At 43.2% G+C, this 27,373-nt stretch overlaps 2 protein-coding genes across 6 annotated transcripts in view; both read left to right on the plus strand.

The window, feature by feature from the left end:
- Nucleotides 1–47: 47 nt before the first annotated feature.
- Nucleotides 48–8,669, plus strand: tnfaip1 (tumor necrosis factor, alpha-induced protein 1 (endothelial)). 3 transcript variants are annotated; one of them, XM_085478999.1, is made up of 7 exons: nucleotides 48–96; nucleotides 2,958–3,313; nucleotides 5,178–5,347; nucleotides 6,781–6,864; nucleotides 7,138–7,190; nucleotides 7,360–7,555; nucleotides 7,970–8,669. In XM_085478999.1, exons 2-7 carry the CDS (start codon nucleotides 3,067–3,069, stop codon nucleotides 8,198–8,200), a joined length of 981 nt encoding a protein of 326 aa, XP_085335125.1. In that variant the 5' UTR covers nucleotides 48–96; nucleotides 2,958–3,066; the 3' UTR covers nucleotides 8,201–8,669. The 3 variants fall into 3 exon arrangements, with proteins under 3 accessions (XP_085335125.1, XP_085335124.1, XP_085335126.1); XM_085478998.1 differs by lacking the exon at nucleotides 48–96 and adding an exon at nucleotides 1,706–1,845; XM_085479000.1 differs by lacking the exons at nucleotides 48–96; nucleotides 6,781–6,864 and adding an exon at nucleotides 1,706–1,845.
- A 3,568-nt stretch (nucleotides 8,670–12,237) lies between these two features.
- The window catches only part of sgsm2 (small G protein signaling modulator 2), a 102,787-nt gene continuing 87,651 nt past the window's right edge, over nucleotides 12,238–27,373 (plus strand). For all 3 annotated transcript variants that reach the window (XM_085479010.1, XM_085479013.1, XM_085479012.1), the window contains exons 1-2: nucleotides 12,238–12,841; nucleotides 21,412–21,487. In XM_085479010.1, the coding sequence (XP_085335136.1) occupies nucleotides 12,782–12,841; nucleotides 21,412–21,487 (136 nt within the window). In that variant the 5' untranslated portion in view covers nucleotides 12,238–12,781. The remainder of the gene's footprint in view (nucleotides 12,842–21,411; nucleotides 21,488–27,373) is intronic.

The raw sequence follows: 27,373 nt of genomic DNA on the forward strand, positions 1-27,373 counted from the left end.
TGCCTCATCCAGAGCCCTATACTATGAAGGCACTTCTGTATTTTATAAAAGGTGCTTCCTACAGTCACAACAAAGAGTTAAAACTGAAAAACCAAGGTAAGACCTGTGGGAGGCGTGACAGCTGAATGAAATGGAACGGGACTGGCGTGTACACGAACATTCCAATCCAATGAAGGCAGGGCAGTTTGTCTTGCAATACCTGTTACTGACGGACGAGGGCAGCATTGTGCTTTGCAATTGAAGGCCTGGCCAGCGTAAACTCTAGTGATGGGATTTCCGGAGCTTTTTAGAGAACCGGTTCTTTCGGCTCGTCTCAATAAAAAGAGCCGGCTCTTTCGGCTTCCAACCGGCTCTTCAGGTTGTTTTGTTGGTTTAATTAATTTATTATTAACAACAATATAAAATTATGCAAAAAAACGTGGTTTTATTTATATATGTTTATATATAAATATATACAGTGGCCCCTAGAGACAAACCACGTACAAACTCCAAAACACATTTCTAGCGTTAACTGAACTTCCAAAACAGAGCTACCTAGATCACTTAAATTACACAATTGAAAGCATATGTGTATTGTTTGCGTATTTATACACAAGCACTCATATATATTCAAATAATTTAAAATATATTCATTTACCTGTTACTACCACACACCAAATCCGGTCGTTTGTACTTCCTGGCTTGTGTAGCCATTAGGTAACAAAAGCTCAACACTGCCCCCTAGCATCCTGGAGCACTTCTGTTGTGTTTTATACGTGTTTTGGAGTTTTTATGTGTTTTGGAGTTTGTACGTGCTTCGGAGTTCGTACATGTTTTGGAGTCTGTACGTGCTTTGTCTCTGGGGGCCACCGTAAATATACTTGGTTTATTTACTCCACATAAAATGTAATAAATGGTAAATGGCCTGTATTTGTATAGCGCTTTACTAGTCCCTAAGGACCCCAAAGCGCTTTACACAACCAGACATCCACCCATTCACACACTGGTGATGGCAGCTACATTGTAGCCACAGCCACCCTGGGGCGCACTGACAGAGGCGAGGCTGCCGGACACTGGCGCCACCGGGCCCTCTGACCACCACCAGTAGGCAACGGGTGAAGTGTCTTGCCCAAGGACACAACGACCGAGACTGTCGGAGCCGGGGCTCGAACCGGCAACCTTCCGATTACAAGACAAACGCCCAATTCTTGAGTCACGATCGCCCGTTATAAATCATATAATACAAAAACCAACTATTTACATTTCAACTTTTAACTATTTAAATTTTCAGCTTTTTCCTTTTAAACAAAATTAAAGTGAAACAACACAAAACACTGCAAACCACAACACAATTAAATATAAATTAAAATATGAAAACAGAAAGAAGATGCACATTCTCTGTCATATGGACCTGCATGAATAAACTTTCTGAATCCTTTATCATCCGCAACTGAAAATAGTTGTGGATGATTACTATACCTTTCTAATTTCTAAGTTGTTGTCCCTGGCTCTGGCTCTCCCTCCTGCTCTGTTCCTGTGCTACTGCTAGTGTAACTACCGCCCCTCCCCCTTCCCAGCACAAGGCTCACTTGTGGAGTGCAGCGGAAAAAGGGTGAGAGAGAGAGGGTGAGAGAAAGAAAAAAACAAACCCCCACAGCTCGCGATAAGGAGCCGGCTCGTGTCGTTCACGTCAAAGAGCCAGCTCTAAGAGCCGTTTCGTTCGCGACCGACACATCACTAGTAAACTCGGTGGAAGAAGAAGGCGTGGGCTTGAGTTGGTTGAACTTCTTTTTCTTACGCAGCGGCGATAAAGCTGACTGCTTGTGTACATTTATCTAACAACTGAAATACAGCGCAGGGAGGTCGGTGAGTAAATGTTTGCAGACGTATTTAGTGTCGTTTACTCTCAGGATGTAGCGAAGGGCGACAACGTTAAGCTTTCCACTGAAATCTGTCAGTTTCATGTGACTTGTTGAGTGTGACACACTTACTTGGCAACGTAAAGTTTCTCTGCGTCATATTTAAGCTTTGCTATCTTTGAATAGATTCAAAACGTGCTCACATAAACACATTTTCAAGATCTAGGATTTCCAGGTTTTCGCGTTCGAAGTCTTGACATCCTGCTCAAACATTAGCTAACCTTAGCGAAACACATGCGCAGGAACTAGCTGTGAAACATTGACGCAAAGCTAATAATCCACTAGCGTTACTATTTCAAGGATCCGGTGAATTATCGGTAATAACGTAACGGTGTGAAATGAGTACATAATAACGTTTCGACCGAACAAAGCATGCCGAGTGACCTGACCCCCCCACTGACACGTGAACGCATCTGGTTAGTTTGCTGAAAGTCATTCTGCTGCTAAACGGTCTCTTTCTTTGACATGCGCACTCAACAAAAGCTGTACGAGATTATTGTTATTAGCCTTTTACTCGTTATTAGTGATTTTTTTATTATTAATCCTTTATTTATCCAGGTAAAAAATCTCATTGAGATTAAAAATCTCATTTCCAAGAGAGACCTGGCATCATAGCAACAAAAGTCACATACCACATAGGTATATAACATTTAAAACAAATACAATATCGCATACAAACATGTGTAAAATATACAATAACAGATCAAATACAAAAAAAAAAAAAAAAAAAAAATTAAAAATTTTAAAGTTGAAAAATAAATATTTTTACTACCCTTCCCGAGAAAAACATAAAACGCGATTTAAGCTTTTTATGTGGCCCTTTTCAGTGACTAATGATATGTGCCCCCTCCCCACCCTTTCAGTTTCCGGTCCAGCCTCATTCCTCTGAGGGAGAGATGGCAGTAGGGCAGGTGGTTTCCACTCTGGGCAGATTCCCCTCCATCTCTGCGTGTTTTATATGATTAATGCAACAGTTTTTATCAACGCTGACCTCCGTGTAGCTCCACAGAGAATGTTGGGGTGTAATTCAGGACTCTTGTTTGTTTTGTTGTTTTTCAGGAATGACCTGGAGCACCAGGAGGTTGTGGCGGCCTCATCAATAGTGGTCAACACGGCGGGGGACCTGCGGACCTCCATCTGCAGGGTGGTCATCTATCTCCAAAGGGACATGTCTGGGGACAGCTGCCTACCCCAGGACCTCAGCAAGTCCGAAACCACCTCCCCAGACCTTCCTCTGGCTTGTCCCAAGACCAAGACCTGTAGTCATCACGGAGCAGTGGGCTTAGGCAACAAGTATGTTCGGCTCAACGTTGGAGGGATGCTGTTTTATACGACGCTGCAGGTGCTGACCAAGCAAAACTCCATGCTGAAGGCTATGTTCAGTGGAAAGAAGGAAGTGTTCACAGATAAAGACGGTGAGCATTTCTGAGCTGCAGATACAAGTTTCCCAAAGTATAACCTCACATACACTGCATGCATACATTCACTGTGTTTAAAGTAGGAAAGATTACACATTAAGTTCCACTAAATGTTTAAGTCAAGATTCTGGCTCACGAATCCAAGCTTGACTTTAAATTTCAGTCACTTTGAATTAAATTTTAGCTGCCAGTATTTATTCATTTATTTCAATCTGTACTGATTGAACAACAGGTGCTTTTGGATAGTGGGGAGGCATGCTCTAAACTCGCTCTGTCCTTTGTGGAAAATGCTAGTTGACGTCAACTATGCAACAATTAGTTTTTCAGCAGACGTCTTTCTTATAGAGAAGTTCATCTGCAGAGTTGCACTGATCTAAACTCTATTTGATATCAGACTTGTCAGCTGTTGATAGTCGGACTCTGACATCTGCACCCAGACAAGCACAGAAGAGGAAATGCTTAGTCGTCTTCTAAAGCTTCATATATGCTTTTTCTTACATGAACGGGAACATGTTTACCATGAACTCGTGCAGAAAAGTTTCACAGTGATGTTTACCAACAAGGTTTTAGCAGCAAGCCGCAGAAATTGCACAGACCAGTTAAAATATAAAGTTTTATGACCTTTCTAATTTGCTAGAGACAGGTCTCCATGAATGTGTCCGAGGGTGTCTGAAATACAAACCTATGGGCTTGATAATAAAAGGCCGGTTCAACAGTGGATAAGACATTTTGACAGCAGTAACACCAGCGAGACTTGCACACAGCTTCCTCTCAGAGATGCTGGGTTTGCTGTAGGGCTGCCACGATTAGTCGACTAGTCACGATTATGTCGACTATTAAAATCGTCGACGACTAATTTAATAGTCGACGCGTCGTTTGAAGCTTTGTAAGATCACAAAGGACGCAGGAATAAGTAGCAGGATTTAAGAGTGTAATAACGGACTGAAACAGAAGATGGCAGCACTGCATGTACAAGGATGCCAGCTGCCGTTAAACCCCGAAGAAGAAGAAGAAGCTGTGTCCCAGAATTCATAGCGCAGCTGTCAACAATGGCGGCAGCTAGTTAGTTTTAACTTTACTCTTATTATTCTTTCTGGGTCACAAAATAAACGTTTAACATATTTTCAGGCGAGAATGTAGCTGTGTAAACCTCAAATATCTGCTCAGTTTATCAGGACACCACATATTTTCAAAAGCGCTCCGACGTTTTCGGAGACGTCTGTTACCCACTAGCTCGTTAGCTAGGCGGGGGCAAGGCTAACTAGAGCCGTGAGAACAGCGGACTCCCGGCAAATCGTTTTCAAACCCACCGCCGTCTTTCGCTACTCAGGTTAAACATATATATAAGTCACTTAGATAACTTAAAAATGTTAGTTTGGCTTTCTTTAGTATTTTATTTGTTCCTGAGTAAATCGGTTTGGCTGAGATTAAAGTTTTTACACAGCTGAACAAACATCAAGCAGACAGCTGATTATCAGAAGTGTGAGATGCTCAAGAATTTACTCCGGTGTCCTGTTATATTTTAGATAGCAAGGAGTTTATTAAACCACAACAATCTGCAGATTTCATAAAAATTTAATAAACTACCATCTTGTCTTTATTTTTAGTTAGCACAAACACTTCAAGCTGTAAGCTAATGATAGTTATATAAGACCAGATGCTGCTGGTGCAATAAGCTGTACGCTGTACGTCCAATGGATGATGATCTGATTAGTCGACTAATCGCAAAAATAATCGGTGACTAGTCGACTATCAAAATGATCGTTTGTGGCAGCCCTAGTTTGCTGCCATGTCGGCTACACGCTGTTTCCTTTGAGGTGCCACAGCAGGTCCATGTTCTCAGCACTGTCTCTTTGCTCAGGTTGGATCCTGATCGACCGCAGCGGGAAGCACTTTGGCAGCATCCTGTGTTACCTTCGAGATGGCAGAGTTGCCTTACCCAAAGGTCGACAGGCCGTCCAGGAGCTGCTGGTCGAGGCAAAGCATTTCCTCGTCCAGGGCCTAGTGGAGCTCTGCCAAAACTCGCTGCAGGTCAGTTCCATCCATACACATTGCTCCGGTTTTAGCCAAACTACATTGGCTCCCTGTTAAATATCGCATAGATTTTAAAATGCTTTTGTTCACTTTTAAAATTCTGAATAATTTAGCGCCCAGCTGTCTCTCTGAACTCCTCCACTTATACAATCCCAACAGAGCACTTAGATCATCCAATCACAGGCTCCTAGCACAACCTAGGTCTCGAATGAAGTCGAGCGGTGACCGGGCCTTTGCAACCGTGGCACCTCTGGAATAACCTCCCTGTTCATGTTCGTACTGCCGAGTCGATCCAGTCTTTTAAATCACGTCTTAAAACTTATCTTGTTACTTTGGCCTTTGATTCTGTCTAGTTGGCTGTTTTAGCTTGTTGTGTGTTTGTTTGTTGTCCTGTTTTATTGTTTGTTTTAATTGTCTCATGCTTTTACTGACTGTGAAGCACTATGGTCAACACTGTTGTTTTACTATGTGCTGTATAAATACAGTTTGATTTGATACGGACTCGTACGGTCCACACAGTGTTTGGGCACTTTGTTGCTCTTCAGACTGCAGCGCTTCAGTACCCAAAAATGAAATACTGGAAACTACTTTCAAGCTTACACAAATGTGAGTAGCTCTAGACCCTCATATTAGCACATTATCGTCATCATTAATAATCATAAGATTACTGATTCTTGTTGGTTGTGTGGACGCAGCCTTTAGTCTGATCTTCAGCTCTGGGATCAGGTGATGAACACAGCAGGGCTCCGGTTCTCCATGATGTAACCTCTGTGGTTACTCCTGTCAACCTGTTCCTTGCATTAGCAGTGAGATTATCTATAAATGCCAGTTCACCTGGCAGACGTGCAGGCCCAAAGATGAGCTCCGTCTCGCCTGTGACACAGTCCCTGTGTTTTTGAATTTAGTGAAGGCTTTTGGTATCGTGTGCTGGAAACGCGTTACTCTGTTCTTGCTGTGCAGGAGCCACGAAAGTGCTGAGAAGAAAACATTTGGAGATAAAATATCTTTTTCGAAGCTCTCAAATATTCATCTCGCTGTTGACTTTAAAAAAATAGAAATATCGGAGGTGTAAAGCGAGCAGTGTCTGATCATGTGACTCCCCAAATTCTAGTTTGTTACTCATGTGGTCACTGAGGAGTTACAGTGCTGGCCTTCAGTGTAGTGGCTTTCACATTTACTTAGCAAGTGTAAGGTTGCTAGTCCAATTCCAGCCAGGAACACCGAGTCTTGTTTGGGGCTGTGACGGGAACGACGGCCTGTGTAAGAACTCTGCCCACTGTAACCACCCACAGTTTGTCTCAGGTTCTGTGTGAAGCTACAAACGTCTCTGTGGATCAGCCTCTGTCTGGTTGGTTATTGTTAAACTTCCAGGAAAAGCAAGACTGTTATGATGTCAGATGTAAACTGTAAATTATAATTATTGTTAACAGGGTAATAAAGAGCAGCCCATGTGTGTTATACCTGTAGTCACCTCAATTAAGGAAGAAGAGAAGCTCATCCAGTCTTCTACCAAGGTACATGCAGAGCATCACTGTTGTCTTTGCAGCATCAAGTAAGGCTGTCATTTCTGAAACAATGTGTTTTTGATTATAGCTTCAGTGTAGCCTTGGTCATTTTCATTGTTACAGCAGAAACATGTCAGTAAAACGTCATTGTAGCTGATCTCTAACACATCATGTATAAATTTTTTTTTATTTTTTATAGTACTCTTGCAGTATTTGAAATGCCTGCTTGAATATTAACGCAGTGGAATTCAGATGTTTGATCTTTGTGCTTGCTCCTGGTAGCCTGTCGTGAAGCTGGTATACAACAGAAGCAACAACAAGTACTCCTACACCAGGTAACAAAGGTTCCTCCAAAGATCTTATTGGCTCTCGTAATGCAAGAACAATTGTTTTCCTTCCTTTCAAAGTACTCTGTGAGGGGAGACTGTTGGTTGTTTTGAAGCTGATAAACTGTACTGAGCTCGTGGACCTCTGCTCTACATCACTCCGCCTTTATCTCAACAGCAACTCTGACGACCACCTGCTGAAGAACATCGAGCTGTTCGACCGGCTGTCTCTCAGCTTCAACGGCCGCATCCTCTTCATCAAAGACGTCATCGGGGACGAGATCTGCTGCTGGTCCTTCTATGGCCAGGGTCGCAAGCTGGCTGAGGTTTGCTGCACCTCCATCGTCTACGCCACTGAGAAGAAGCAGACCAAGGTGAGGCGGAGCGGCTGGTGGGAATCTCCCGTGTTGCTCTTTGTGTTTTGTGGGTTTTCTTCGGGGTACCGAGTTCCTCCAGTTAGATTCTTATTGTGCTCAGCATAGTTTCTGGGTCACAGGCATAACCTCTGACCCTTCATCATGGACGCTGGACTGAAGGCTCTGCTGCCGGCATGCTGATGACTGCGCTGTGTTTGCCAGCTCTTCTTGTTTGATAGCAGCTTTGTGCACTTTGTTGCTTTTTTACACACATACAGGTCGTTGAGTTTGTGAACTAAAAGGAAGTAAGAAAACATTAAAGCACAGTTTGTATGGTGTGAGTGGATTGCTTTACCTGCTGTGACGCTCCAGGTGATGTGACTAAGCTGGGTGGTGGGATTTCAACGTTTCCTTCCAATCACTCCTTCTCAGGTGGAATTCCCTGAAGCGCGAATCTACGAGGAGACTCTGAACACCTTGCTTTACGAGACGATGCCGCTGCCCGACAACTCCCTGCTCGAGGCCACGCGTCGGAGATACAACAACTGTGGCTCTCACAGCGAGGAGGAGGAGGGGCCTGGAGGTCCAGAACTGCGCGAGCGTGTCCGTAGAATCCACGTCAAGAGGTACAGCACATACGACGACAGGCAGCTGGGACACTAGGACCGCTGGACAGACCGCAGCTTTTTTTTTGATGATGATGAACTTAAAGTCCGATGGATGCTCATATGTTTTTTTTATTACTTTCTGCCGTCTCAGAGGTGCAAGTGATGGCCTCAGTGAAACCTCACGTGACTGTAGATGTTCTCTGCTCATTCTTACTTTACACATCATCAGGATTCAGAGCAGCGTTAAACACCAAATACCTGCAGCTTTTTCTTTTCTAATCAAATTTACATTTTGAAGTGCAACAAAGAAAACCTCTACCATGCACTGTTTATTAGAACCATCATAGCACACGTAGCAGCAAAGCACGTTTCACATTTATTGACTGTATTTTTCACAGACGCATTTCCAGGTTGTTGTTTGCCGGTGACGAATCTGTTGGATTTACTGGAAATGCTTTGCCTCGAAGATGTTTTAATGGAGTTTTTCATAAAGCCTCTAAGATAAAAGTTAGTGTTGTTCTGTATTTGTTTGTCTTTGTTTGTGGGAGGCAGGTGTTATTGTGGTTTGAGCTCAGCTGTCAGAGGATTCAAACGCAGTCGACTCGGAGACCAGCTGATGCTGAGCTATTCTAACGCCTCAGCTTTCAGTCTTCAGACAACTTCGACCATTTTCAGAGGACTGTTGGGGTTTTTGTTTGTCATTCAAGCATTTAAAAACAGGAACCTAGCAACAAGGTGATTCTCCATTACTGAGAGTTGATTTTGTCGTCGGGATAAAGGAAAAGGGAAGCAGGGAGATGCTCTAAAGCACAGGTGTCAAACTCCAGTCCTCGAGGGCCGGCGTCCTGAAACTTTTCCTCGTGTCCCTGCTGAAACGCACCTGAATGACATTAGTATGTATTTTGAAGATTTTTACAGGTTTAATATTGATTCATTTGTAATGGAGTACAATACAAAGTGTTTGTGTAAAGGGAAATTGTGCAAACACGTATTCTAAGTCAACCATGGTGACTCTGAGCTGCTGGCATTGAAACACCTGAAGCAACGGACACAGATGGAGGAACGGCTGCTACAGCATGACTGCGGCTCTTTATTATTCACCCAAAGCACCGATGCATAAGTGCTGAAAAAGCAAATGTGTTGGTACCTTTGCAGGATCACAGTACTCACTGCAACACTTACCTTGTGTCCTCTGCCTTGGAGCTTGTTCCCACTTTCAGTGACACAGACGGATCCACTCATCATCCTGTGGGTTCAAGTCAGGTGTCATTATTAAATTATAGCGGGCATAATGCTCACTAATGCTGAACCCTTGGCCTGTCCCGACCAAATATACAGTTTCTTTGTGAAACAGAACTGGATGTAAAATTTCATTTAGTCTTAAATGGATGATGGAACAAAGCTGTTCACTGGAAATGTGTTATTCCATCTTTGGCCACAAGAGGGCGAGTGTGCACACACATATAGACTGATCAAACCTGACTGTGCTACAGGAAACAGATACTGTCTAGTTCCTGCATCAAAGAAGGCACCGCCATCAAAGTTTAACAGGTTGTCAGTTGCCCTCAATCACATGTGATGAAGGTACTGGAGACACTGATAGAGGTCCACAACCATTACATCACCAGGTCGTGGCCCACCTCAGACCACAGGTGAAAACGTCTTGAAACGTACCCGTACAAGGCGACTGTGATCTCTGTTTCTGTTCACCATCAACTAAGACTTTCAGCACGACTTCAGGTCATGTCACCCACACAAATACTCACAAATACAACTGGATGGATGTGTTAGTGACAGGAGCTCCCGCTGAGGATTTTGCAGAAACATCTGGCGGGAATCATCGGCTGCTGTGATGGAGGAGTACCTGGGCGCCCACTCTGACAATTTGCTAAAATGGAAGACCAACATAGAGGCTGTATGCAACAAGATGAGTATTGTTACAAAATGCTTCAGTGAGAGCACACATACAAGGTCTTAAATAATCAGGCCCCATCTTAATGACCTTGTAGTACCATATCACCCTATTAGAGCACGTCGCTCTCGCTCTGCAGGCCTACTTGTTGTTCCTAGAGTATTTAAAAGTAGAATGGGAGGCAGAGCCTTCAGTTTTCAGGCCCCTCTTCTGTGGAACCAGCTTCCAGTTTGGATTCAGGAGACAGACACTATCTCTACTTTTAAGATTTTCATAAAAACTGCCTTTTAACTTAACTGTTAAAAGGGATTTTTTTCCTTCCCACTGTCGCCAAAGTGCTTGCTCATAGGGGTTCATATGATTGTTGGGTTTTCACTGTATTATTGTTGAGTCTTTATCTTACAATCTAAAACACCTTGAGGCAAATGTTGTTGTGATTTGGTGCTATGTAAATAAAACTGAATTGAATTGGTGCCCTGAACCAAACCATGTGCACACAGACACCAGGAATCACTGCAAACTTGGGACGTGCAGGGCCAGAGTCAATGATTCTGACTTTGATAGGACGCGGATAGAGGTCCACAACCATTACATCACCAGGTCTGAGGTCACCATGGAACTCAGGTAGGACGGGGCATTTGGCAGCTGATATAAAATTATACTCAGTTCTCTTATAAGGAAGCGCTGATTATGATGACAGCAGTCAAACAGGCATTGATGAAGGAGTTCAAAATGTAAACAGATAAGCTCACTGTAGAGGAAAAAGTTGTTCCACTTCACACTGGCAGGGATCTGGATCCACGCATGACAGCTGCTCCAGGATGGAAAGGTCCAATTTCAGGATGATTCTTGATCTCAACGGGCTCAACAAACTAGCCCGCTCCAAGGAAAGGCTCTGCATTGGTACATTCCCAGAATGTTCCAATCTCATCTGCATTCATCGACGTGCTGAACTGTGCTTGTTCAGGAAATTGTAGAGAAATTTAAAAAAAAAAAATTGGGGGGGTGATAAGCACTAAAACAATTTTTCTCCTACTTAGAGAAAATCTCCAAGACAAATTCATCATTTTCATTCTAAGGCGTGTATCTCATGGAAGAGGATTGGGGCTAGGGGGGGGGGGGGGGGGGTTGGATTCCGTTTTGTTTTTTTCAGAATTGTGACTTTTTTTTCCTCAAAACAACAAAACGGAATCCAACACCCCCCCCCCCCCCCCCCCCCCCCCATTTATTAGTTCCCAGTGGCCCTAATCCTCATCTGTACCTGTGTTACTGTCCGTCGAGGCTGTTCCGGGTCCCGGACTGAGCCACATTTATTCATTGTGGGTCAAATCAATGGAAGTTGTGGTTTCTGGGAGTTTTGAAATGATGAAACTGTGCACGCCATGATGCGCGCAGGAGCTGCAGCGTGTCAGTATGTTGTGAAAAGAAGCAAACACGTTTTCTTTTCTCGGAGTTGCACTGCTCGGACAATGACAGCTGTCGGTTTGCATTCGCAGCTCTCTGTTAGGCAGAGGCTGCGATGTTTGCTGAAGCTGCGTTAGTGCTAGTAATGAATTCCCCAATCTGGACATAATGAAGAGTCATCTTTCCGTTAGTGCTGGTGTAACAATATTGATGATGACTTTGGGAAGAGATCAGCTCCACATACGTGGCATCTCTTTCGTGCCAGTACTTATGCTAGCAGGAGCAGACAGGAAGCTTTGACCCTGACATGAACGGCAGGCCCATCCTGCCACCTGTTACACGCCACGGACAAAAGAGCGAGCCAAGGTCGTTACTAATGGCGGCTTATTTGTGAAGGCGCACACTCCCACGCGTGTAGTTCAGGCAGCTCTCAGAGCAGAAACCAGCTGAGCCAGAATAAGAGTCAACACGACGTGGAAAAGATTTAAAGGCACTTCTGAAGCAATCCCCGAGTCCGTTGCAGAGATGCAGTCCGTGCTGTAAAAAGCACCTCTGACATCCTCTAACGTCACTTACACGCAGCAAGCATTTGCTGCATGTCGAGTTGACTTTACTGTCACATTCACGTGAAACGTCGTGCTGCAGGTGCACACTCAGTCCACACGGAGGCACAAACACAAAGTTTCATGACGGGGTCTCCACTAGAGATTACTGTGCGTCACGTTACCGTGACGTCATTCATTTTGCATCTGGCCGACCTGGCATCAGAGGCGACTGCGCTGTCCACATGTGCTGTAATCAGATGCTGCCCCCTCCTGTGCCTATCAGCGTGTGGATAAAGACAGAAGGAATACTGCACCTAACGACCTCACTCCACGTTCACGGCACCGGAGTCCCGGTGGAAAGCTGTGCGGAGGCGTTTGCTCCAGACAAACATAAAGTGGGGGGATTTACAAGCTGCAAACATCGACTGAGCCGGAGCAGCATTTTCACACGTTTCCACAGAATATGCTATAAATAACTCGAGGCTCTACAGGTTGGTGTGTTGGATGCTGAGTGGCTGCAGGCGGCGGGTTGAGGAGGGGCTGGATGCTGTGGGCTCCAGTGATTGTTTTCCTCCTTTCTTGCGCTTCCATTGATCAGTAACGCGAGGAAGGCGGATCCTCTGACGTCGCCGTCAAGCTGCTCGGCTGCGTCAGAGTCCTGCTGAACCAAGGAAGAAGGAACCAAGAAATAAAAGGAGAGCGCTTCGGAAAGGCCGAGCGGAGCGCACGGAGCGTGACGGGGACATACAGACGCGTCGTGAAGAACACCGCGGACATGGAGGGCTGCACGGAGGAAGAATACAAGGAGAAATTACTATGGAACGTCAAACGAGAGGTAGGCGCTCACACGTGACGGCCTGCCGAGCTGCACATCAGTACTCTATTACTTTATTGGACTCAAAAATGCCCACAGAGAGGGGGGTGTTTGGGGTGGAAGGGGACCGTGTTCGTGCTGTGTGGGGCTCAGCTGTCAGCGTCACAAGTTCAAGTTGCCAAACAGTTCAATAAATGCACCATCAGTCCTCATCCACCTGCACTCCGTCAGTGATAAAATGCCTGTTTTCTTTGCTTCGTGTTTATTACTGTTACGTTACGAAGCTGGATATTTCAAATATGTTAGCATGTCTGTTTTTGTCCACAGTAATTCCACTTTCGAGTACACATGAAGGCTTTTTAAAATGTGGCGTGGCTGTATGTGAAAGCCCAATCTGGGGTAATTACATGTTTAAATGATATCAAGTATTTTGCCTAATGATCTGACAGCTAACGATCATCAAACATTTGGCAGAAGTGGGGAGGAGGAACCCCTTATTTTCCAAACTATTTGTATCGACATGATGATGTACGTAATTTGCATCCAATCATAAGCGAGCCCTCCAGGAGGATTGCATTACAAACCTCGTGTTTTAAGTGATAAGCCGCGGCATCTACCAGCAGCACTAACATCCACGGTGCACGCTGTGCTACAGGCTTTTTCTCTTCCTGATGATGAATGTCTCACATCTCCCCAGTGAGGAATAAATCATTACCCCTTTAACCTTTCTACCCACTCTCTTTGTAATCCTCATGCTGAAAGCTACAACTGGAGATATTTCCCTGCAGATGAAATGTCAGTAAAAACCAAAAGCAGCCTCTTAGGAGGCTGGATGTGGCGAGGTGTGGCTCACTGCTTGTACCTCAGTCTGAGCATGAAGCTCCTGCCATTATAATGGAGAAGAAAGGTCAGGCTAAAAATAACAGGCCAAAAATCTGATAGAGCGAAGAGGTGGGGGGATTACCTAATCAGTGCTCTCTGTGCTGTGAGTTAAAGTATCCCGTTCATCAAACAGTACCTCATTAGTTCTCCGTCACTGCTTCGCTTTAGGCAGCGAATGACTTGATATAGTTGAGTTGTCATGTTTGCGCCAGTATTCAGATACATTGACTGAAGATTGTGGTTTAGTGGATTAATATCACTGCTGCATCTAAAAGAAGACGAAAGCAGAAAATGGAAACACTTTTACTTTAAGGGAATAAAAGCTGCAGCTGAGTTGGACATTTGGAGCCATTGTGCAAACCTCACCACACTTTTCATCTTCCTTTTACAACTGACTAAAGATGCTAAATGCTGATGGCCTGCTGACAGCATGCACATTATGTTTGAATCAACAGACCTAGCAGTGAGACCTAAATATGATCATTATTCCTGTAGCTGTTTCTTTCATTCTGTGTTGACCACTTAACAGTGTGTTACCTTTTCTCTTCATGTCCAGTCAGGATGCAGAATTCTGGGCTGATAAACCTGTATTTCAAACAAGTAACATTAAACATGAACATACGCAGTTTTATCATTATTATAGATTGATTGACAGGATTTTTAAGGCCAATATTAATATTTAGTGATTTTAAAACATGTGATTTGTTGGTTTATTTTTTTCAGACCCACAATAATAAACAGATTTTCCTAACACTTGTAATGTGTTGTATATATGAGTGCAGTTTAAAAATATCCTTTTTTATTGTTAGAAGTCATTGAATACTTTACTCTGTCTTTGTGTTGCCAGCAAAGGGAGGTTGCAGAGTGCCCTCTGGTGGACAAACTGTAAAACATCAGTATTAATTACGTGGTTGAAGGGTGTTTCTCCTGCCTGTCATACATACTGGGAAATGGTTAAAATAGCTCCTGTGCAGTCTGAGGTGCAAGACTAATTTTGAATATCTAGGCTAAACACTTGTGTTCTCCTCCAGCTATTCCAGAGTCACCTACAGGTTTGAGTCTTAAATAATTGAGTCATAGCATCGCCTCAGGCTCAAAATAGCTCCAGTTCTCAGGATGACTGTAGGTGGTGGGGTCTGCGTCTACTAAACACAGACCACGTGGGAAAAGGAAAAGACTGTTGCAGTCTTGGGTGACTGAGCCACTGACAGGTGTGTGTTGATATGCCGAGCTGCGTCTTCAAATACACCTCCGGTCACTGTCTTGTGCTGCAGTAGCATCAATTGTTAATGCATGCTGGCTGTTAACATTTAAACAACGCCTCGGTGTCTCGGTGGAGTGTCTTTGTATTTGAATTTTGAAATAATTTAAGTTGTATTAAAATCCTCTCTACATGTGATGAGGTGGTCCTGTTTCTGAGATCTGTTCAACATGTAATATTGGACCATCTGCTTCTTCAGCGTAGTGCTTCTCAAACACAGGGGTTATTGTCAGTTTCTTTTTTTCATACACACCAGTTCCTGTTTTCTGTCAATTAAATGCAGATCTTTTAACTTTAGACTAGGATTGATGTGCCCTCACGTGAAGGAGATGCTGTTGCTTAAGAAAGCATCAGTTATCTGTTTTTGCCATATGCTCTAACTGCTCTAACTCTTCATGTTCTGTATATCTTTGGTATACACGATTATCCCAGAGTTCATCCATGGCACGCCCGTCACTGTCTCAGGATGTTTTAAAGCATGGCAAATTCAGCTGTGTTGAGAGAGCCTGGTTTGAACGGGGCTGACTGGCTCCTGCGTTAAAGCTCTCTGTCTCTTTAAGCGGCACTCTGTTCGCTCACTATTGCTTGGCAACTGAAAGCCTGTGCAGCTCCCAAAGAAGTTAAATTGCATCAGTTGGCGATTAATATCTCAGCAGTGAGGCGGCCCTGTCAGGTGGTCTCTTATACCGAGTCAAAAAGTGCCTTTCTGTAGTCACCTGTTTCCTTACGCATCCTTCTCCTTTTATAAAATCTGTCGTAGTTTTCTGGTGGTTCCAGAAGCAGCTTAGTCGTCCTGTAGATCAATACTTTTCTCTGTCTCCACAACATAGAAGATTTTTGGAGGAAATTAATTTCCCCCTAAACACAGAGCTTTTCTAGCAGTTTCTTAACTAGTCAGATAACAAATCAAAGTATATGAAAGAGGCTCTGTGTGCTTAAAATATAGTATCCTGGGTTTTTCTGTTTTCCTGCTGCAGTAAAAGATACTTCACTCAAACCTGAGCTGAATCGAGTGTTTCATACTCGATTCAGCTCAGGTACAGTGCATGTGCATGTAGCTGTACTGAACTGTTACCCTCATGTAACTGTAGCCATGCTTGCTGATATGAGTGATTAAATACTGTAGTGTTTACACGTGTCAGTGTAACAGCTCTGCACATGTTGGCCGTCGCGTTTGCTCTGTGATAGAAATAAAGGCTCTCTTTAGAAGAAGCAGAGAGCCGGGTGAAATGCATGTGCGCACACACACACACACACACACACACACACACACACACACACACACACACACACACACACACACACTCCACCCATGAAAAGTTGCATAGTTGTAAAAGCTCTTCATGAGTAGTTCCCCAGCTGCTCACAGAAAATGGAAAATCATCTTCAAGATCAGGAAACTGTCACATGACCAACATCAATACTGTGACCGTAGTGTTGGAAGTTGGCTTTCATTTCCTTTACGTACTACACTGGGTAGCCTTGGATGCTGCTGTGTAACAGCATTAAATAGTTTCTTCTCTGAAGAAATATTCTAGCATTACAAAATAGTAGAGGTGGGAATCACCATACATCCCACAATATGATATTATCGCAATTTTTTAAAATATTTTGCGATATTCAGATTCTGTACATAAAGGTAAACTTTATCAATATTCATTTTATCTAATATCAAAGTCTCACACTCAGTCTTTCTCTCAGTTCAGTCAGTTTTATTGTTGACAAACTGAACGGTTTGTATTACAGTCTAGTCCAACTTAACTGAATGCAACCATCTGGTACAATTACAGCTATTCTGAACTATGCAATTTATGAAAACTATGCAGCCCATTCAGCAACTGAAGAATTTGAAAGTAAATTAAAACAAAATATAATTTTACATTAAATAAAAAAGTTTTAAACTTAATTAAAATAAAACATGTCTTAAATTAAAATAAGTAAACTGTCATGTTTATTGCTGCCAAAAACAAGTTAAACACATTTGGACAGTGAAGGAATGTCAGGATTCTTGCTCAGAAAAAGGATCAACATGCTCTGAAGTCAGAGCACAAAAACCTTTTTTGTAACAAAATATCGATTTCTGCTGTCCCTGCATCGATACATTATTAGCAAACAAAATATCACGATGCTACACAGTATCGATTTTTTCCCCACCCCTACAAAATAGTGTTGGGTAACGTTTCCCTCAGACTGACACTTTCTCCAGAACCAAATAATTTCTTCCTGTAACAATCTTATTTTATGGCTGCTGCTACGAGAGCTTCAAAGCCAAAACAGCTCGTAAAACTACACAGACATCTACTTGATATTTTATACTCTTAAGGGTAAACGCTAATTACGTTTTCTTTACAGGAATATCAGAGGTATTGGTTTGATACAGGATATGTCTCTTTAAGGAGAGAGTTATCTCAGCGTCATAGTATCTGTGAAAAGCAGCATCAGGTCAACAACTGCATTATGAGTGAGGACAAATGAAGTCCACCAACTCATCCTTCAGCCTCCCTCTGCCACCACCAGTGTTACGAGGGCATTGCTTATGACCTCATTAATGACGGTGTCTCTGCTGTGGCCCCCCCACCCCTGAGTTAGAGGCTTCTTCAACAACATGGACGCTCAGTTTTGAAACCAAAAGTCTTAAAAACAAACAAACACATAAACAGTCATTTATTACAGTTTTTATAAGCCATCAAATTGAACATCCACCCAGGATTAGATAAAGTCAGTGTGGCTGGTTTTCCAACTGTGAAACGAATCTAAGAAACACACGTGAGGCTCTGAGATTATTGCAAAAATCACAATCACACTTATTTTGGACAACATTGTAATTTCTGCATTATCTCAAAGCAAGGCGCTTCCTCTAAATTCCCACCTGATACGGAGACGGGACGAGCGGAGAGAGCTGACAAACGAGCGAGCAGTTAACACCATCCTAATTTTTGCAGTGCGCTGTTTTAAAAGTCACACATGGTGCACCTTTATCAAACACACAAGTGACCTAATAGAGACAGGCTGTCATTGCCTCCTCCACCTGTTGGGGCAGCAAAGATCCCACCTGGGTCGGAGGTATTTTTCACAGTAGCACAAACTTGTAATTGATAAAAACTAACAATGGCGACTGAGCTGCTCGGGCTTCAGTATCCATTCAACCTAATTATGTGTTAAAGTCGAGAGTAATTCCCGTCACAGCGCTGCCCGTGTTCCACTCTTAGACACGGGTCTAATCAGCAGGAAGTGGAAACACCTGTGCCGCCGTTAATGAGCCAGACTCGTATCTAAAAGCGCGCACCCGTGCCGCTGTTGTTTACCTTTCAGAGAAGAGCGCCGTGCTTCACGCTAATTACAAAGTGATGAGCTGAAAATGTGACAAATTAATGTGAAATTCTCGGCTGTCACCTTACGGTCATTTAAAATAGTGAAGCACGTTTAAAGGTGGCACAAAAATGCTTTAATATTGTTATTTATCACAAACCAAAGAGGCTGGTGCTCCGATAAACTGACTCACCTCAGGAAGTGAACAAGCCCTGATTACTCTTCCCTTAATCATAAACTCAGTACCACCCTGGGTGGACGAGAAACAGCCTGAATTAGCAAACTGTCTGCTGCACAGTCCCGTCACTTACTGTATTTTCCACTGTGTGGAGCACATTTGCGTCAGGAGCATGGTTCTTGGTGGTGAGCACAAACAAACTGTTGGTGTTCGGTTGTTTGTTTAGTCACGAACATGAGATAAAGGGAAAATTAAACGTCTCCTTATGTAACAGAGGGGGGCTAATGAGCTCCTTTCTCCATTCCTCCCAGAAAGCATTAGCTTCAGGATTCGTAGAAGTGTGTCAGAATCACCCAACTCTGCTCAGCCATTAACGACACAAAACCCCAAACACAGTGAGTTTGTCTTCAACGTTGTCCCTGGAAGTGCATGCTTATTAATGCAGGAACGTCATCTTTAAGCTAAAGCCAATAAATGCAGGTATCTCTGAGGTCATGTGACCTTTGTGCCAACAAAACGAGCTTCTAACGTGCTCCAGTCATGTGAGTTTGGCCTGCAGTGTATATACGCCTCCTCGTTAACAGGTGGGCCGATCTGAGCAGTTATTAACATCTGTGTGTTTTTAAGAAACATTCGCTATGAATTTGGATTTTTAACCATGTTTATTGCAAATGTGATGTTACGTTATCTGCTGGAATTAAAGCTACTAGAGCTCACTGCAAGGCAACTAGACAACTAGAACTAATTAAACTTGTTAGTTTCATAGTCCCACCAGGTGAAGGTATCGATCCCGCTCTGTGGAGCTGCTGGTGTGGGTGGAGCTGCTCTCTGCATGAATATATGGATCTACTTGCACATCTATAAAACTGGATGAGAAGGAGAAAGTTCCCCTAACCTGACTCATGGGGTCTGCTCCTGTCTCTGTGTACATGTTCTGTTAATTCAAGCTTCTGAGTCATGGATCTTTTAGCATACTGACTGGAAATGTACCTGCCAAATACAGGAGCAGGTAATAGTGAAGCCTTTATAACTGAGCGGTATTTGGTGGTAGACTGAAAATAGCATTTTGTTTTCATTAAAGGTATTGCTGTAATCGCAGAAATATAATATTTAGAATATGTGTTAACAGATGACTCAGTGTTTGCCACTCTGACCTTCAAATGCCACGACATTTCCTTGTTTTTCCTTGTGGCATCTATGACTGACTGTTACGCTGAGACAGGAATGGTAAAGAGCCAGTTTGACTGGATCTGTGGGCTACTGGCATGTGTCCATCTGGTAACATAACAGGCTCCGTCATTAGGAAGTTTGATTTTTATGAAAAATTGCTTCTTTCCTTTAAGGGAATGACCCCAGAGCCCAGCAGTACTACTATAATACTATAAGACTACTAGTAGAAACTGCTGTTTGCTTCGCCTTCCAGCAGTTAATAAAAATGTATTTTTACCACACTGAAGTTTTATTTAACAAGTACAAATTTAACCCTGATGCAGAAAATAATTTTTCACAGGCTCAACACCTCTTAGTGACTATTTGTATTTGCAGGTTTTCAGTGCAGCCTCTTAAGCTCTTTGTGACCAGTTTAACCTGTCGACTGTTCAGCTCATTTCAATGTTATTTATACAGCACCAAATCACAATCACACAACAACAGTCGCCTCAAGGTGCTTTATATTGTACAGTAGATCCTAGAATATTACACACAGAGAAAACCCAACAATCATATGACCCCCTATGAGCAGCACTTTGGCGACAGTGGGAAGGAAAAACTCCCTTTTAACAGGAAGAAACCTCCAGCAGAACCAGGCTCAGGGAGGGGCGGGGCCATCTGCTGTGATTGGTTGGGGAGAGAGAAGGCAGGATAAAGACATGCTGTGGAAGAGAGACAGAGATTAATAACAGGTATGATGCAGTGCAGAGAGGTCTGTTAACACATAGTGAGTGAAGAAGAAACACCCAGTGCATCATGGGAATCCCCCAGCAGCCTACAACTAAGGGAGGATTCAGGGTCACCTGATCCAGCCCTAACTATACGCTTTAGCAAAAAGGAAAGTTTGGAGCTGTTTTAAACTGAAGGTTCTTCCTCATATTCTTCTTTTCAGGAACAACAAGTCTATAGCAGCTGTTTGTTTTTGTGGCTCTCCAAATCGAGCGATTTAGCCCCTCCCTTACTAAAATCTTAACAACCTCCCACTCCTCCACAATACAGGGAAAAGGTTATGAGCGAAAGAACGATATTGTAGTAAGAGCTTCATTATAACACAACCACACAAGCAATTAAATCCATTCTGTTTACCAATTAGACCCAAACCAGGCGGAGGTGCCAGACACGTCCTGGATTAATTACCGACTGCAATTAATTTTTTGGAGAGAGCGAACTTGGACAAGCGAACGGCAGATTGAGTCAGTGTTGCTGAACTCGCTCAGGCTCTCCTCCCCAGAGACACAACAGATAGCAGCAGAAAGACTCATTTGAATGTTTCCAGGATGCCAAGATATTAATTGGAAGTCAGCAGTGCGGATGTTTGGGTGAGATTGTCAGAGCTGTTATTCCTACGTGTCACAATTTGAAGGGGAGACTTATTTATTTATATATATTTTCAAAAACAATTCCCCTCTCGCCCCTGTGGGTGGTCCATCCTTCAAACTCGGGTCCTCTACCAGAGGCCTGGGAGCTTGACGGTCCTGCTCAGTATCCTAGCTGTTCCTGGGACTCTTCTGGACAAAGATCTCCGATGTTGTTCTTTCTCTCTCTCGATAGATAGATAGATATCTGGTAATGGGGTAATTTACGTTCCATAGAAAAACATTGTGTGTGTGTTCAGTTCCTGTGACAGTAGCTTTTATGTAAAACCGATGCAGATTAGCTTGACTGTGAGACTGGATGCAGCTACCATCTCTAAGGTTAAGGTTAAAGACAATGACTCTTAGCACAGAGTCACTCCGGCTCTTCTGTGTGCAGGTGAAGCAGATTATGGAGGAAGCAGTGACTAAGAAGTTTGTCCACGAAGACAGCAGCCACATCATCGCTCTCTGCAGTGAGTACTCTTCCTTTTCTCTCGTTTTCCACCACATGTACAGTTGTGTGTCTTCACAGGATGTTGCATCGACTTATAGTGATTGTCTGGATTTGATCAAAACTGTAATTGCTGCGGTGATGACACATTTTCACGTCAATATAATTTTCATTCCCTCCTGTAAAATGTTCTCACTAAACATAATTTAGCATCACCCTTCCCATCAGTGCCTCTCTCTCACACACACACACACACACACACACACACACACACACACACTCAAACTTGTTGAACTCCTTACCAGGTGACTTAATGCTGCTTCTCCATCAAGGACTTCCTTTGACGTCACTGTGACTGTGCTGCTGTCTCAGTGGAACGTTAGTAATCACAATGGAGATAATGGAAACCTAATTTCATAGAGAGGCTGTACAAAACCCAAGCTTTCTAAGCCTGTCTGTGTGCAAGTGTGTGTGTGGCCGGACACAGGGGGGTTGCCCCTCCTGACCGGCTTGTTGAGCTTGCAGTACTGTATGAGTCACAGCTTCCATGCTGGTTACAAAGCTGCCTCCGCCTATAGCTGCAGATCAGCCAAGTCACCGATCTCACAGCCAAAGCTTCTCTTTCTTGGGATAAAGATATATAACTGCACCATAACTCGAATAAAATACATGCGTTTTAAAATTTTATCTGAATATGACAAATGCTGCCAAAGAGGTTTTGGCCTCTGACTATTTAATTAAATGTCCAAATATAACAGAAAACGTAGAGACTTCTGATAAGTCTGGGTCGTTGCTTTATTCTCTGACCCAAAACATCCGTCACTCCTGATGAAGAACTACCTCCAGAAGACCAAAGTGAGTCTTACTGACTGGCCTGCACAAAACCCGACCTGTGAACTGAAGACCAAGGTCTGTGCCAGAAGAGCAGCTTGTGAGACAAGGATCAGAAATCATTTGCTGTGGTTCAGAGCATTTGTGAAATATGTATTTAAAAAAATACATAATAATTCTGCAGATACAAGCAGTGGAAATGAGATTCATCTCAAGGGTAGGTGGGGTATTTTAGGGGGGTGGGGGTCACGGTGCTACTCCTTCACATCAGGAGAGTCATTTAGGATGTTCAGGCGAGGTGTTTCTGGTCTGTCCTATCGGAAATCCTTGTTTCCACGGTTCTCTGTCTCCCTGAATATGAACAGCAGATAAAATCTAAACCCAAGAGCAGGAGTCGGTATATGGACGTCACTCTTTCTTTTAAACATATCAGAAATCGTGTGTCCACTGGGTGTTACCTGGTGGCTTGCTGGCTGCCATTCATTCATCCAGTTATTCCTCATCTGGCAGAGCTTTTCCCCCTAAACGGATGCTCCCTGAGCGTATTTCCATCTCTTCATGTCTTCTCAGCCTCAGTAACTGTAACCTGCACGCTGTCACATTTCTCTCCCCCTCTGCTCTCCTGTCCATTTGTCCTGTCCCCCTCCTCACGCATCTATATGTGTAAGAAAAATGATATTTCATATATATGCTACTTTAACCTTTATTATTATAAATGCTTTACAGAGACTGAAATGAAAAGAAAAGGCTTTTTTTTAATTAAAAGTTGAATTTTCTCAAATGAAACTAAGTAGTCGGCGTCTCGATGGATGGCCACGGTTCAGCCTGGCAGGACCTTAGATGATGCCTGAGGACTGACAGCTGCCTGCTGGTAAAATTCCCCAGGTGTCTGGATCGCACGTCAGCTGCTTGTCCGCTTTGTTGACCGAACCAAAGAACCACCTCTTTGACTTAAGATGTAGTAATAAGATCATCCTTTCCACACCCACACAAGCAGCGACACCAGTGATAACACGAGTGGCACTGCTGTCAGGTGCACAGTGGGGGAACGCTGTAGTATAAGAGAAGTGACTCAGACTGCACATGCTGGTTGTTCAGCCTTAAGTAACCTTGGCACTATCGATTTCTTCTCCTTTATTCTTATTAGTTTGCATTAAGCCCCACGTCCACAGGATTATCACTGACTGACGAGGACCAGAAGTCTTCATGATAAAACTGTGAATCCGTCCTTTTGGATTCATAGGAGGATTGTTCAATCCAGTTAATCCAGTCTGGTTATTCTGTAGAGTCTCAGTTAGAATTCCTCAGTATTATGGATGATGCAGTGTTGTTCCTCCTCAGCCACAGGCAGCTGATTTTCAGGAGATCATCCCTGACTCCTTTAGCCCACATGTTAAAGTGTAAAGTCTTCTCATGTATCAGAACTGATTCAACCTTTAGTGCGACAATAAAGTCGTTTTTGACATTGAGACAGTTTTCAGTCACGTGCGGGGAAAGCTTTAAAGTAGAGAGTGTGGCTGTGTTAAAGAAGGGAAGCAGCCTGAAGTATGAGAATGCGTCATTAAAATGTTCTGTTTACAACCTGCGGTCAGAGTTTTGCAGCCCACACTTTAAAAATGCTGCACTCTTCAGTGCTCCATGAAACCTGCTCTAATCACTTGTCATTTGAAAATTTCCAATGTCCTTTCATACGTCAGCGACACATCCACCTTACTTTCATGTTGGCAAAGAGAAGGAAGAACGGCTGCTGAGTGAAACACTGCCATTGCAGCGTTCTCAATAATCCTTGACATGAACGCCGAGTCTGGCCGAGTGCTCAGATTTGCACGTCCAGAGGTGCGAAAGGACCTGACCTTAAAGGCCAGGGAGGAATTACAGCTATTGTCATGTTTAAAATGAAGGAAGGTCAATTTTTGAAACGTTGTGTTGATAGATTTTTAAACTTTCTAGTTTTTTCCAGCCACTAAATGATCCTCATTTCCTGTGCCAAAGTAAACCAGGCAGTAACTACATGATGTTGCTGCACATGTACGTGCTTCTTCCTTTTCGAGGTCGAGCTGCTTCAGCACAGAGCGTACTGCTGGGAAGGACGAACTGCTGAAACCAGATCATTTCTCTGAGATGTGCTGACATTTAAAGATAATAGCAGCCTGTTCTCTAATGTTGGTGCACACACACTGGATCATGCAAATTTCTCATCCACCGTCTTCACTTGATCCAACATTTGTCTTCAGAACAGCCAGAACCATGTTTGACCTCATCCAAGCTGTGGGAGTGCATGTCCTTCTAACTGCTGATGTGAGAAGAGGGCGCTGTGGAAATTAAACTGTCAGCCTTAGTTTTAATCATAACTCTTCAAGACAGCACCCAGAGGCGAGGTCTCTCACCTGTCACTGCTGGGCTGGAATGACGTTGTTGAAACAGGCGCTAAAGTCTCGGCAGCGCTGCGCTGCTAACTCAACAAAGCTAAGTGAACTCGACTAATCGAGCAGATGAGATTAAAAGTAAAGGAACTTTTACACAGTAACATAGATGGTTTTATTTAAAACATTGTGGCCTGTTACATAATAACTGGTATGTAGTTTTAGAAAAATAAGTGAATCGATAGATCTGAAGTAGGAGAGTAGGAAAAAACGTTTCTTAGCTTCCTTTTTAAAAACCTTACCCGTATTCTGAGCTGCATTTCTCAATGACTGGTATATTTGGGATTTTGACATCCCATCAGTAACAATTTATATCAAGCTGTTATTCTTTAAAAGCCTGTTTTATGCTAACTGCACTGCAGTGGTTTCTATGAATGTAGCGGAAAGTTTTACTTTTGTTCGAGTCTATTTTTCCCGTTTATTCCCGTCACCGTAAATGAATGGTGGCAATAAAAGGGAAGCACAGCAGTAACTATGCTACTCTAATTAATTTCTTAGAGCCAAATGCATGATGTGATCAGTCAGTGTCTCTAAAATCTGCTCAAGTGATTTTAGACAGAGCCTGAAGCATCTCATAACGTTATCTGGAGCTGCTGATGGTTGAAACGGTTGCTTATTAGATATATGGGCTTGGACAGTGCAAGTGTGTGGTTTCTCTTTTATTTAATAAAGCAGATCTTTAAGGAAGAGTAATTATTTTTGTTAGACCTTAGCAGCGGCACACAGCAGTCCGGATTGTTTTCAAGCCAGCCTTGGTGGAAATGTGATGTAATCATATTTACATATTTGGGGGTTTAGCACTCATTAAAATAAATGGAACTGGCTTTAATTTGACACCAGTGGCCACATAGTTAGTTAGAGCTCAAAAACTGATTCTAAGCGATATCTTTAGGCTCTTTGTTAGTGTCAGGCTGTTTCTTTAGTTGAATCTACCAATAAAAACCAAAGATGTTTCAGGCCTAAACAAAAACAAACTCTCTGCAGCAGATGAACAGTATGTGAAAGTGATATCCTTCAAAAATAGGACCTGACACAGTTGGTCTCATAGGAAGGGTGTCCATCAGCAAGTCATTCTAAAGGATGAGAAACAGGGAAAAGGCTGAGGTATTCCAAATTATATAAGAACTGAAATTCAGTGGGTTTGTTCTTTATCCTGTCTTCCTTCTCTCACAGCAGATGGCCCCGCCCCTCCCTGTGCCTGGTTCTGCTGGAGGTTTCTTCCTGTTAAAAGGGAGTTTTTCCTTCCCACTGTCACCAAAGTGCTGCTCATAGGGGGTCATATGATTGGTGGGTTTTTCTCTGTATGTATTGTTGTAGGGTCTACCTCACAATATAAAGCACCTTGAGGCGACTGACAGAACTCTTCCTGAAGATTTTTGAAAGAAATTGCAAGAAAGCTCAGCTAGGCCGTTCAGATCATGTTGAAGAATAAAGGTGGTCTTACCAAATATTAATGTCCAATCTTGTTGGGATCGTGCAAACTCTGCTTTTGCTTTTACATCTGGACATGTTTCAATAAATTAATGATTAAATTAATGAAAAACTAAAGAAATGAGAGCTGGCTAAAGATTTTCACAGTAGTGTCCTCACGATTTTGCTGCTTATATCTCACACAAAAATGATTTGAAAATTGTCTTCGACCCACACACTGCACTGAAACCTGTTTTCTATGCGCCGCTACTGTAGTGTACGCGTCAGCTTCCTCTCTGATGTTTGCATGAAGTTTTGTGACACAAGTGGCTGTTACTGACTGTACAAATCTGCTGTGTGCCCACACGACCCCATCAAGGAAATTACTATTTGACCCTGTTGCACCTTTAATGTGCGCTCGGCCCACAGATGCGCTAATGTGTTAATGTGTGTATGTGAGCGAGAGGCAGAGAGAGAGCGTGCTTATAATATGCCAGCTCATGGAGTGTGTCGTGAGATGCACATGCACACCTATGCCTTACTGTTACAGAGACTGAGGACATTTCACTTTCTTCATGCAGCTAAAATATTCCAGTGTATAAGCAGTTGGTAATATAATCCGGTGCAGATGCTCCCTCTTCACTGTAATGTCCTAAACTGCTGCAAATGTTACATAGAGTCTGTAGAGTCGAGCGGCCTGGTCAGACCCTGTCATGTTCATCTCATCACTCCTGGGCTGAAAGCCCACAGGCTAAATAAGTGACGTCAGCGTAATGCAGGCTGATTATCAACCTCTACAGCTCAGGGGTTCTCAGGAAAGGTGAAAGGTAAAAGGTCAGGTGGTAATGATAAGTAATGATCTCTGCAAATGAATGAGTCACGAGGCTCTGTTAACATCTACTGATGAAGGCCACTGTTTTTATTATTAAAAGCCAACAGGAAGCACTTTGTTATTTTGGTGGAGAGGGACTATTAACCAAACAAAGAATACGTATTTCATAATTATTTAATTTTTATGGAAACTGCCAAGAAGGTGTTTGATGTATCCTTTGGACAGAGAAGAGAAGACAAGCAGACTCGGTGGTGGAATGAAGTACAGCAAAGAGAGAGGTGGCAAAGACGAATGGTGAACTGAATATGAGGCAGAAGAAAGGAGACGTTCATCAACAAGGCTGATGTGAAGAGTTGTAGTAACTCCAGAGGGATAAAGATGATGTGCCATGAAGATATGGGAAAGAGTAGTT

Source organism: Copadichromis virginalis, linkage group LG14, assembly GCF_057382275.1.
Source record: "Copadichromis virginalis isolate Kocher_CV1m ecotype Utaka linkage group LG14, C_Virginalis_male_GT1.1, whole genome shotgun sequence".
Classification (NCBI taxonomy): Eukaryota; Metazoa; Chordata; class Actinopteri; order Cichliformes; family Cichlidae; genus Copadichromis; species Copadichromis virginalis.